The sequence below is a fragment of the Pelophylax lessonae genome (assembly GCF_965119305.1).
Source record: "Pelophylax lessonae genome assembly, chromosome: 1".
Classification (NCBI taxonomy): Eukaryota; Metazoa; Chordata; class Amphibia; order Anura; family Ranidae; genus Pelophylax; species Pelophylax lessonae.
The window spans coordinates 202,321,053-202,334,250 of NC_138768.1; the positions used below are offsets into that span (position 1 = coordinate 202,321,053).

General features: G+C 50.1%; 1 protein-coding gene across 1 annotated transcript in view; it reads left to right on the plus strand.

Moving 5' to 3' along the window:
* The window catches only part of PHAX (phosphorylated adaptor for RNA export), a 51,202-nt gene that overhangs the window by 11,286 nt on the left and 26,718 nt on the right, over nucleotides 1-13,198 (plus strand). Inside the window, exon 2 of the mRNA XM_082261984.1 lies at nucleotides 6,821-7,419. Coding sequence (XP_082118110.1) covers nucleotides 6,821-7,419 — 599 coding nt within the window. The remainder of the gene's footprint in view (nucleotides 1-6,820; nucleotides 7,420-13,198) is intronic.

The following is a 13,198-nucleotide window of genomic DNA, read 5'->3' on the forward strand; positions in this document are numbered from 1 at the left end:
GGTGACAGGTGAAGATGACTGATGGAGTGACAGGTGAAGATGACTGATGGGGTGACAGGTGACGATGACTGATGGGGTGACAGGTGACGATGACTGATGGGGTGACAGGTGATGATGATTGATGAGGTGACAGGCGACGATGATTGATGAGGTGACAAGTGACGATGATTGATGGGGTGACAGATGACAATCACTGACGGGGTGACATGTGACGATGATTGATGGGGTGACAAGTGACGATCACTGATGGGGTGTCAAGTGACGATGATTGATAGGGTGACAGATGACGGTGACTGATGGGGTGACAGATGACGGTGATTGATGGGGTGACAGGTGACGGTGATTGATGGGGTGACAGGTGACGGTGATTGATGGGGTGACAGGTGACGGTGATTGATGGGGTGACGGGCGATGGTCACTGATGGGTGACAGGTGACGGGCGATGGTGCACGGCGGTACTGATGGCAGTCTCTGGTGACCGGTGAACTTTAGGCTATGTTCACATGTGAGCGTAGCGATCATGGGCAGAATCACTGCGATTCTGCCCGTGATCCAGAAATCATTGCAAATGGCGGGACGCCTGTGCGTTGCCCGTGATTTGCAATAGCACCCCAAACGCTGTGCGATGTTGCAGCGATTTCCGCCTGCCGAATCGAGGTAACATCACGCAAACAACGCATGACGCCCCAAAGAAACTCTTGTACCTTTTTTGGGCGTCATGCGATGTTTGCGCGATGTTACCGCGATTCGGCAGGCGGAAATGGCGGCAACATCGCACAGCGTTTGGGGTGCTATTGCAAATCACGGGCAACGCACAGGCGTCCCGCAATTAGCAATGATTTCCGGATCGCGGGCAGAATCGCGGTTATTCTGCCTGCGATCGCTACGCTCACATGTGAACGTAGCCTTATGGGTGTCAATTTCTGGGCACTGATGAGGTGACTGTTGGGTGACAGGGGACATTGGGGGGGGCTGAGGACTGTGTGTGGGGGACCTTTATTTGTGTGCTTTTTACTTTTTACAGGGGTACAGAGCAGTAACTCAATGTTTCTAGCTCTTCTCCCCTCACACTGGAAGCTGTATGAGGAGAGAAGAGCTAGTAACACTGAGTTACTGCTCTTTGTTTACATTTTGTGATCGGCTGTGAATAGATTCACAGCCGATCACATAGTAAACAGTCACTGTCAGTGACTGCTTACTACCGCCGGTGACAGCTGTGTTCCTACGGAACACAGTGCCACCGACATGACCGCGCTGCGCGCTCCCGATCGCGCATGCGCGGTCATCTCCCGGGCGCCTCCATTGTGATCGGCTGTGTCATTGGAACACAGCCGATCACGTGGGAAACAGCCATGCCTATTGGCTGTTTCCCCCCTGCCGGTGACCGGCTGTGTCCCGGGGACACGCCCACACCGGCAGTGCACGGCGGCGCGCCCGCGATCGCGCGCCTGCCGTGCATTTACTGGGTCACGTCATATGACGTCCGCCCAGGATAATAGCCGCACCGTCCCGCCGTCCTATGACGGCGGGCGGTAAGTGGTTAAGACAAGTTTTGAACACCCCTGTTCCAACCACACCATCTTTGGTTGCAGTTGCTAGGAGTGTACATGTCGCAGCCTCAGAAGTTATTCGCCCTGTCATGGTTGGAGGGTGTAGCACCTGCCAAGCATGACCCATTTAGGTGAATGTGGCCGCTCTACAAGTGCCCTGCAACCTTGTGAAGTACAACGAACAAGGGGTTAAGGCAGGCAGCGTTGTGTTGCTTTCCCCCCACCTGCCCTTGGAAGGCGCATAAGCATGCAGTTGCAGGGCACTTGCAGAATGGCCCCATTTACTTGAATTAGTCACGATTAGCAGGCAATAGCACCCATCAAAAGCAACAGGGGTTTTAATCCTGCTGTGGCATGTGTACACCTTTGGCTGCTACTGTGAATGGGGACAGTAAGCTCAACCGCAGGATTTTAACCCTCCTGTAATGGTAGTTTGTCAGGCAGCCATTTCGTTCAAACGCTGTCGCAAGCATCCATCTTGTGTTTCGAGCTCAGCTGACCGTGTTAGAAACCAAATGGGTCATTTCTTACCAGCCCTCATCCCCCAGCTCCTTTTGGCAGTGTTAATTACCCCCTGGGTCACTGAACACTAGTATGCAAGGCTTCTAACACCTTTTTCATTAACAAGCAGATTGGCCTCCTAGCCATTCCGTCTCCTCGTGCTCTCGAGTTAATTGGTAATCTGAACACAGCCATATGGCTCCTAGGTCATAGAACAAAAGCCTTCAATAGCCTGTTGTGTGGGGACACAGTTAACCTCAAACTTCATAATTTCATACACAAGCAAGATATGTCTCTAGGAAATATATATTTGAATGCCAGTTAAAATACCGAGCAAATTAAGATCAAACTTGATTACTGTCGTTGCTAGGGGAGACCAGCTAGCGATCAGATGCCTTACAGGTCAGAGGTTATTCTGAGATAGTTTAGTGTCTGTAGAAAATAGATAAAATACCGTACAATCCAATGTCAGTTTCAAGCATGTAACCGTTACATATTTCCAGATATGAGTGATTTTAATATGTCTAAACGGGATGTGTCTTAGCATCTGTGAGCCTCCAAGGGGGCCGCCCATGGACTCAGAGCCTATTGGCCAAGTACTTCTGGTGACACCCCCTGGGGGGTCAGAGAAAAGGACAGGAACTGATAGAGTTCAGTTCTCATCCTACCATCCAAGCAATAACATCGCTCAAGGGGAACCGATCATACCTGTTTAGCTTCTGAAACTAAGGTAATAACAGGACCGTTTTAATGCAAGTATTGTCATTCTTTATCTTCGTATTTCTAAATTGCTGTATTGTCTCTATTTCTTTGTAACCCATTTTTCTGTAAATATTTTTATTCGCACCAATTTTAACCTTTCTTATAATTAAACCTTATTTTAAAAAGTGTTAACTTTGTCTCTAAGCTCTTAAACGCAAACTGACCCAAAAGAACCTGCCTCCTGAAAGAGCGCTACTGTTTAGGCTAACCTATCTGAACATTCTTGTCTGAGGTGACAGTGTGTGTTAAGGCCCGTACACACGTGCAGATTGTCGGCCGAAAAGCTTCGGCCGACGGCCGATTGTAGGCTTGTTAGTATGATGCTTCCGACAGCCGACAGCGCACTTTCGGCCGAAAATAATCTGTCGTGCAAGCATTAAAATTTTTGTATGCCGACACCAGAGCGGCCGATTGTTCGCCAGTCAATACAGAATTCGGCCGACAGACAGCAGATTTGCAAGACTGGGCATGCTCAGAAAAGAAAAAACACAGGGAAAGTTAACTTCTGCAGTCGGCTGTAGTCGGCGGACAAAATTCTTGTGCAGTCTTTTGCACTTTTCAACAGACACGACAGCCCGGGGACAAAAGACGGCCGATCGTTCGGCCGACGATCTGCACGTGTGTACGGGGCTTAACAGATGGTTATTCTAAAGTCATAATTGGTATTTCTAAAATTACGAGCGTCCTCTGGGCTCATTATAACGTAGAGTTGGTGGCAGAGAAAGGGTTAATTGTTTAATTAGCCCGGTGACAATCGCTCTGTCGCTGGCATCTAGATTGTGGTCCCGGAAGCTGGACAATCTGTGTGCCGGGTGCAGATGAGTGGCATTGTTACGCAAGTGACGTCAGGGTGTGGGATTGCCTGGTCTTTGGTCACGAGGTGGATGAGAAGGCCAGGGGTCTGATACCCGCCACCGTCACACCTCCCCCCCCCCCCCCAACTTTACATGTGAACCTAAGGGTGCTTCTGTGGAATGCAACTAAGGGCTCATTCACATGTGCAACAGGCACTGCTGCTCCTCTGAAATGTGATCCGGGTATTTTTTGATACGTCGTGAGGAGGTGTTACCAATGTTGCCTCCTCACCACCTGATTTAAACCCATGATTGGCGTGCAATGCACACGATTGTGACACAGTAGTATGGAAATTAGAGGTTTGAATCAGGTTTGAGGATGCGACTCTGTGCCCAGTGATCTTTGACTTCTCCCACGTAGTTCAGGTAGATCTCCACCTCTTTAAGCTTTCCTACCCCTGCACTAGAGAAGAAAATAGTGATAATTCCAATATTTTTATGTCACACAATCTTACTGCAAAAACACATAAGTAAATTTTAGGGGGCACAAAAATGCAATTACCTGTTTTTTTTTTTTTTTTTTCTGAATTTTTTTTTTTTGGAAAAATATAAAAGCCGAGGTTGCATCGAGTAAATAGATACCCAACATGTCAAACCTTAAACATGTCAGTACCCTATATTTTTCATAGGCGATGCTTTAAAAGACCCCTATAGGTCATCAGTTTAGCATTGCGAAGGAGGACATTTAGGATCTTAAAGACCCTGCATGTCTCCCCTGTGTTCAACTGAATGTAATGCAATGCACATCGCAGTGCATTACATTTTTTACCAGCCTTGATGGCCAGGGAAATTGTCAGCAGGACCTGGAAATATGGTCACGCGTCACTTCCGGGTCAACAACTAGTAGGAAAGGAGAGCGGATGCCTGTTTTCTCTCCTCCCTGCTTCCCTACCCAGGGGCACCCGCTATGCTGGTCCAGGGCCCACACATGGGCAAGCGGAGCCTGGGATACGTAAAAGGGGGAGGGGGGTTACACGTGTGCAAGATGATGCACAAAAAAGCCTGCAAACAGTTTGCTGAAGACAAGCAGGCTAAGGACATGGATTGCTGGAACCATGTTCTGTGGCCTGATGAGACCAAGATAAACGTATTTGGTTCAGATGGTGTTAAGCGTGTGTGGCTGCAACCAGATGAGTACAAAGACAAGTGTGTCTTGCCTACAGTCAAGCATGGTGGTGGGAGTGTCATGGTCTGGGGCTGCATGAGTGCTGCTGGCACTGGGGAGCTACAGTTCATTGAGGGACCATGAATGCCAACACGTACTGTGACTTAGTGGAGCATGAGCCCCTCCCTTCAGAGATTGCGTGGCAGGGCAGTATTCCAACATAACGACCCCAAACACACCTCCAAGATGACCACTGCCTTGCTAAAGAAGCTGAGGGTAAAGGTGATGGACTGGCCAAGCATATGTCTAGACCTAAACCCGATTGAGCATCTTTGGGGCATCTTCAAATGGAAGGTGGAGGAGCGCAAGGTCTCTAAGATCAACCGGCTCCATGATATCATCATGGAGGAGTGGAAGATGACTCCAGTGGCAACCTGCGAAGCTCTGGTGAACTCCATGCCCAAGAGGGTTAAGGCAGTGCTGGAAAAGAATGCTGGCCACACAAAATATTGACACTTTAGGCCCTATTTGGACATTTTGACTTGAGGGGTGTACTCATTTTGTTGCCAGCTGCTTAGACAATGGCTGTGTGTTATTTTGAGGGGGCAGCAAATTTACACTGTTATACAGGCTGTACACTCACTACTTTACATTGTAGCAAAGTGTAATTTCTTCAGTGTTGTCACATGAAAAGGTATAATAAAATATTTACAAAGACGTGAAGGGTGTACTCACTTTTGTGAGATACTGTGTGTGTGTGTGAGAACTATGTTGCGCGCTCTCTCTCTCTCTCTCTCTCTCTCGCCATAGATGGATCTATTTCATTTATTTATTTATTTTGGTGGTCATTTGAGCCGACTTTTAGGGTAAAAATATGGTGTGGTGTTTGTATCTGGCGCTACCACTTCAGAGAATGTATGACTTTGCTGAATGCAAGCAGTATGCAGTGGGATATTTAAGCATCAAACGTATGCAATATTATAACTTGGTAAATACAACAGCCATTAAATATAGTATGGTTAATTATGGCATAAATTGCATGAAAGTTCACTGTGCTAGGGTGGTGAGACCATAAATACAATGATCATTAAATGGTACTGTGTGGTTATTCCATATATTGCTTAAGTGCCCTTTGCTTAATTGGAAAAAAGTGCCAGCGTGCTGGATAATATAAATTGCTGCTTAAAATAAAAAGTGCAACGTGTTCCAATTGGAGAAAAGTGCCAGCGTGCTGGATACTTGATAGTACCCCATTTGTGAATCAGAAATGCTGTAATGGTGCAGAATAAGTAATATTTTATTATTAACCTGCTTATGTGATCCCTGATTGGCAGGGAGTATAAAGTCTTGTTGTGCCCAGTGCAATAGTGCCGGTGGGTGATAAAGCTTTCTAATAGCAGATAGTTGCTGGAATGTTAACAGAATAGACTCTAGAGGTTTCGGTTCCACACTGTAGTGTCCAAAAATCCCAGATGATTAGTCCGCCCAATGCCGTGCAGGTGTATTAAGTGCTGCTACTCGTGGCCCCCCACTAGGTATTGCACTCACCACACGGAATCCCCCTTTCCACAGGGGCATGGGCTGTTATTGTTGAATGTCTGTTCAATGGGAGATGACCCCCTCTGGATATCCTGTAGGTTCGGTACCGCTACGGTCCCCTCTCGGTTGTCCCATGGGTCTGGTGCACTTTAAGACAGAAGGCAGAAAACCCCCATTGCGTAGTATTTTCAAACAAGGGAAAAATGCAGAGAACTTACACTTTAGTAGTTCACTATCAGCGGGATCGTCGGCTCAAACTGCTAAAGTGTAAGTTCTCTGCATTTTTCCCTTAGACTTTTTTTTTTCCCTTTAGACCTTTTCTTTTCCCCTTTTTTAGACCTTTTCTTTTCCCCTTTTTTAGACCTTTTCTTTTCCCCTTTTTTTAGACCTTTTTTTTTTTTTTCCCCTTTTTTAGACCTTTTTTTTTTTTTTTTCCCTTAGACCTTTTTTTCCTTTTTCTGTAAATGTTTTCAAACTCATTGCCTTTTTATAATTGTGTTTTTTTACAGAAACTTGGTTTACCCAGAGCTGGTGACCACAGAAACAATGCAGCTCTGTCTTCCGGTGTCCCTTACAGAAATGTCAAAGGTTTGGATTCCAGCGATGACAGCTTTTCTGATTCTGATACAGATGAGGGTTCTCCATGGAAACGTAAACGCCAGAAGTCTTTCCATCCTCCTCCAGCAATATCAAGACCAACATTGGCCCCAGCTCCCGTACAAAACAGGCAGGCGAGAAGTGTGAAGAATAATATATGGGGGGCAGTGCTTCAGGAGCAGACGCAAGAGGCTGTAGCTGCCGAACTTGGAATTATGGACATGGATGGTCAGATAGATATGAGCAGGCAGTCAGAGACCTACAATTACGTCCTAGCCAAGAAAATAATGGCAAAAGAAAATGATGGCGAGAAGGAAAAACTAGACAAAGATTTGGATGAGTACATGAATGATGATAAGGATCGTGTGCCAAAAGAAGAGAATGGTCACTTAAAGAGGAAGAGACCTGTAAAAGATAGGCTCGGTGATAAATTAGAAATGGACTTTAAAGGCAGATATGAAATCACTGAGGATGATCCAGAAGACACAGTTTCTGATGAAATAGCACACAGGTTAGTTCTGAAGTGTATTTGAAATGTGCTATTATGCATGCAGAAAAGGCATTGGCAGCGAGTCATTACATTGTTTAGTCAGCAGAAAATTAAAATGGTTTGTCTGTAGTTTTCAGTCTAAATAGATCTTTCAGACATTTTGCCTGGACTCCAAAGGTTGCCCTGCAAAAGGGTTTTCACTGTTACACAGACCCCTATATGCATTGCATTAGAAACGTGTTTTCTCTTACGTCCTCCGACAGTCGCCGCCTCTTCATATTCGTCACATATGGGGGTATTAGACTTTGCTCCGAAGGAGTAGCTAGGCAACAGAATATGTTAACAATAAAGCTTTAACATATCCCACCCTCAAGGGGTGGTCCCCTCAGTCAATACCCTCCTACTTCCTGCAACCATATCTCAGTTTTAATGTCTAGCTTGTCAGGAGTGGCTGGCTCTCTCTGTGCTGGGACTTTCTGTCCCAGACTCTTTCTTCTTTTTAATATTTTGTTTGAGTTTTCTCTCTATCTTTACTTAGCTGTTATTTTTGTCAGCATTAGTTAGTTCTTCGGACGAAGAGGATCATGCGGACTGGGTCTCGGGCTGATCCCCCTGGTCGCAGGTCGTAGGTCAGTGGCTTCCCAGTCTGCCATCGAGCGTTCAGCCAGGTAACGCTCCTGGCACAGTGAACGACCCATCCCTGTTCGGTGCAGGGATGATTGGTGAGGTGGCTACCTCACTGGACGCTGTGCGGTTTCTTAACCCCCATTTTGTGCGTCTTGAATTGCGACTCTCCCTGCCTCATGTGCAGCGGCTTGTTCGCCTGTGCGGGTTCCCCACGCCATGTGAGGTAAGTGTATTTATGTGGGGACCTGTCTGTCTGGGGGGGTCTCAGTCTGGGACTGTGTAACCTGCCTTTAATCACACTGCTTGTCTCCCTATCTCTCGGCTGCATGCTGTGGGCTGCAAGGGGGGGGGGAGCTGTATGACACTGTGTGTGTCAGGCTGGGCAGTTTGAGAAGCTGTGTGCTGTGGGGCATGTTTTTTCTTGGCATGTTTGGGCATATACAGCGATCGCTGCGGCGATCTAACATGTATCCTTATATTGGGATGTAATGTGTGTGTTTTTATGCACTGTGGAGCGGCGTTTTCGGCGCCAAACGACGCCATTTTACCGGCGCCCGCTCCGGCCGCATGGTTTACATGCACGGCGGCCATTTTCTTGTAGCCTCCATAGGCTTACATAGAGCGCCCTGGCAGCATCACTTCCTCTTTCCAGGAACACCGATCGAGGCAGCAGCAGCAGCGGGGTCTCCTCAGGTTTTATCCTTCTGTTCTTGCTATCCATTGCCTGTATTCAGTTTGTATATTCCCTGTGGGGGTCTCATTGTGCCTGAGTGTGGTGCGGTGGGCTGCGCTTGCCGCGCTTGCTAAAAGGGGGCAGTTAACCCTTGGTTGTCTGGCATTACAGGGGCAATGGATTCTCAGGAGGGCAAGTTTCCTACAGTATTGGTGGAAAGCCAGGGGACCGCTGTTTCCCCCCCAGGGGGGGATTTAGCCACTATTGTGGCTGGCCTTGCTGCCCAGGTGCAAATGCTGGTGGCTGCTCAATCTACTAAACGGCCCAGAGTTGCTCTGTCCTCTGATTCTGAGGGTGAAGGTGATGGGGCTGTTCTGGCAGGGACCTCCTTATCGGGGTCCCGCTCCTCTCTTGATCTAGTGGGGTCTGAGGTAGAGGCTGAAGTTGAGGGGGGTGATAATTCTCCCCCTGGCTCGCCTGAAGAGCTTGCAATCATGGATGAGTTGATTGCTTCCATTAAGCAGACGCTACGTTTGCAGGACGAAGTGTGTCCCCCCGCTGCCTTGGCGGCTTATGGGACGCAGAGGAAACGCAGGACGCCGCAGGTTTTTCCCTGCAATGCTGATTTTCAGCGCGCTGTTAAGGATCAATGGCGCGATCTGCGCAAGCCTTTTGCGGTACCAAGTAAATTCAAGCTGCGTTATCCTTTCTCGCCTGCCACTGATGAACGGTGGTGTGTGCCTCCGCCAGTGGATCATGCAATTGCGGTTTTGAACAAAGCCACTGCGATTCCTGCAGAGGGTTCCCCTGTTTTCCGTGATGCCACGGATAGGAGACTGGAGTCTCTTGCCCGTCATACTTATTCTGTTACGGGTTCTATGCTTAAGGCTCTGTTTGCTTCTCTCATGGCGGCCCAGGCGATCGCAAGTTGGACGCAGATGCTTAGGCGCGTCCTAGTGGCCGATTCGGCCTCGGCGGCGACCCTGGATATGGTGGATCAGATCCACCAGGGTGTCATGTATCTGTGTGATGCGGACCTGGACCTGATTCCGTTGGCTGCACGTGTGCACAGCGTGGCGGTGTTGTCTCGCCGCCTGGTTTGGTTGAAATGTTGGTCGGTGGACCAATCTTCACGTAAGACCTTAGCCAATCTGCCTTATGATGGGTCTCGCCTTTTTGGGGAGTCCCTGGATGTGTTGATTAAGGGGATCACCGGGGGTAAGAGCACTCTCTTGCCCCATTTCCCCAAGGCTAAGGGGGCTTCTGGGAAGAAGCATGCTAATTTTCGGCCCCCTCAGGGGTCCTTTCGTGCCTTTCGGCCGCACTACAAGGGCAAACCGTTCAAAGGCCAAGGCTCTCAGAAGAAGCCCTGGTCTGGGAAACAGAAGTCCGGCCAATCCGGACCTGCAGCCCATAACAGTTCGGCCTGAAGGGGCGCCCTCACCCAGTTTTGGGGTGGGGGGACGCTTGCTCGGTTTTCTTCAGCCCTGGTTGGCCCGTGTGCGGGACAGATGGGTTCTGGAAATCGTTCGATCTGGTTACAAGATCGAGTTTCTCTCTCGGCCGGAGAGCAGATTTTTTCCCTCAAATCTTCAACTGTCTCCAGAGCGCCTGCGGGATCTGCACCTGGCGGTGCGGGACCTGAGGGCTCAGGGAGTGGTGGTTCCGGTGCCTCATCGGGACAGATTTCGGGGGTTTTATTCCAATCTGTTCACCGTGCCCAGGAAGGAGGGCAAGGTTCGTCCGATTCTGGACTTGAAGGCTCTGAACCGCTCTGTGCGGGTTCGCAAGTTCCGCATGGAATCCCTGCGCTCGGTGGTGGCTGCCCTCGTTCCGGGGGAATTCATGGCCTCCATCGATTTGAAGGATGCGTACCTTCACATCCCCATATTCGAGGGTCATCAGAGATACCTTCGATTTGCCATTGCGGAGGATCACTACCAGTTCGTGGCGTTGCCCTTTGGTCTCGCCTCGGCTCCGCGGGTCTTCACCAAGGTGCTTGCACCGGTTCTGGCATTATTGAGGGCCCAGGGCATTTCTGTCCTGGGGTATCTGGACGACATTCTGGTTCGGTCTGCGACCAGACAGGGTCTGGAGGAGGACCTGTCTGTCACAATGCAAACTCTGCAGGAGTTTGGTTGGACGATAAATGTTACAAAGTCGACGCTGAGTCCGTCGGTTCGTCTCCCCTATCTGGGAATGATACTGGACTCGGTGCAGGCGAAGGTCTTCCTGCCGGAAGACAAACTCAGGACTCTTCAGGAGGAAGTCAGGTCCCTCAGGGACGTTCCACACTCGTCTCTGCGGACGTGTATGAGATGTCTGGGATTGATGGTCTCGGCCTTCGAGGCGATTCCTTTCGCGCAGTTTCACACGCGGGGTCTCCAAGCAGAGATCCTGTCCAGGTGGGACGGGCGACCTCAATCTCTGGATCTTTAGATCTCGTTGAGTCATCGCACCAGGGAAAACCTTCTGTGGTGGCTCCAGTCCCCGTTGGTGTCCGGGGGCAAGTCGTTTCGTCCGATCTCGTGGACGGTAATCACCACGGATGCCAGCCTGTCGGGCTGGGGTGGTGTTCTGGGCGTTCTGTCCGCCCAGGGGACCTGGTCGGAGGGGGAGTCTTCCCTCCCGATCAACATTCTGGAATTGCGTGCGATAAGGCTCTGTCTTCATCGCTGGACGGACCGGCTGCAGGGCTGCCCGGTTCGGGTGCAGACGGACAATGCCACGGCGGTGGCCTACATCAACCACCAAGGGGGCACCAGGAGTGCCCGAGCGGCTCGAGAAGTGGCCGACATTCTATCTTGGGCCGAGACTCATGTCCCGGCGATAACGGCGGTTCACATTCCGGGAGTGGAGAACTGGCAGGCGGACTATCTGAGCCGCCAGACCCTGGATCAGGGGGAATGGTCTCTCCACCCGGCTGTCTTCCAGATGTTGTGCGCGAAGTGGGGTCTTCCAGATGTGGACCTGTTCGCGTCTCGCCTCAACTACAAGGTGAAGAGGTTCGTGGCACGGACGCGCGACCCTCGGGCAGACGCGTTGGACGCGTTAGTGGCCCCGTGGCATCAGTACAGGCTGATGTACGCGTTTCCACCGATTCAGTTGCTGTCCAGGTTCCTTCGCAGGTTACACTCGGAACGCAGCACGGTGATTCTTGTGGCACCGGACTGGCCTCGCCGGTCCTGGTACGCAGACCTCGTGAATCTGGCGGTCGACGCCCCTTGGCGTCTGCCTCTTCGAGACGATCTACTGTCTCAAGGACCGATTTACCATCCTGCTTTACAGTCGCTGGCTTTGACGGCCTGGCTGTTGAGACCGAGGTCCTGAAGGAGAAGGGTCTCTCTCCAGAGGTCGTTCATACTTTGATCAACGCGAGGAAGTCTTCCTCGGGGAAGGTTTATTACCGTACTTGGAAGGCCTATTTTGCCTGATGTGAGTCCAGGGGGTTTTCACCCCACATGTACTCGGTTTCCCGTGTGCTGTCTTTCCTTCAGACGGGTGTCGATCAGCGTTTGGCGCTGGCTACGATAAAGGGTCAGGTGTCTGCGCTGGCCGTTCTGTTTCAACGTCCCGTGGCTTCCAACTCCTTGGTTGGCACCTTTATTCAGGGTGTGCGGCATCTGGTTCCTCCTAGGAGGGATCCTTTGCCCCCTTGGGACTTGAATCTCGTTCTATCTGTGTTACAACGTGCTCCTTTTGAACAGATCAGGGAGATCTCGTTGTCTATGTTGTCCAAAAAGGTCGCCTTTTTGGTGGCGATCACTTCGGCTCGCAGAGTGTCGGAACTGGCGGCTTTGTCCTGCAAGTCTCCGTACCTGGTTGTTCATTTGGATAAGGTGGTCTTGCGACCTAATCCTTCTTTTCTGCCGAAACGAGTTTCGGAATTCCATCTTAACGAGGATATTGTTTTGCCTTCGTTGTGCACGAAGCCTAAACATCCAAAGGAGATGAGATTGCACTCTCTGGATGTTGTTCGGGCGATAAGGGTTTTCGTAAGACGGACTCCTTGTTTGTTCTTCCAGAGGGTCCTCGGAAGGGCATGGCGGCTTCGGCCTCTACCATCGCCAAATGGATCAGGCAGACCATTGAACAGGCCTATGCCTTGCAGGGGAAGGTTCCCCCTGTGCCTGTGAAGGCGCACTCTACTAGATCTCTGAGTACGTCTTGGGCCTGCCGTCATGGGGCTTCTGTAGCCCAGGTGTGTAAGGCGGCGACTTAGTCGACCGTGCACACTTTCACAAAATTCTACAAAGTAGATGTTCAGGCATCGGCGGATGCTTCCTTTGGCCGCAAGGTTCTTAGTGCGGCTGTTCCCTAGGGTCCCTTGTTGGGGACTCCTGGCTGTTGGGATAGTTTTTTTGTATCCCCTGGGTTTTTTGTCTTTTCCTGGGTTGTTGCTCCTGTTGAGCACTTATTTTTGCTGTTGCCCAGCTGGTTTCCTTCCTTTGGTAAGGTTCCTTTCTTTGATGTGGAGACTGCGTTGCCTTTCGGCGCGGA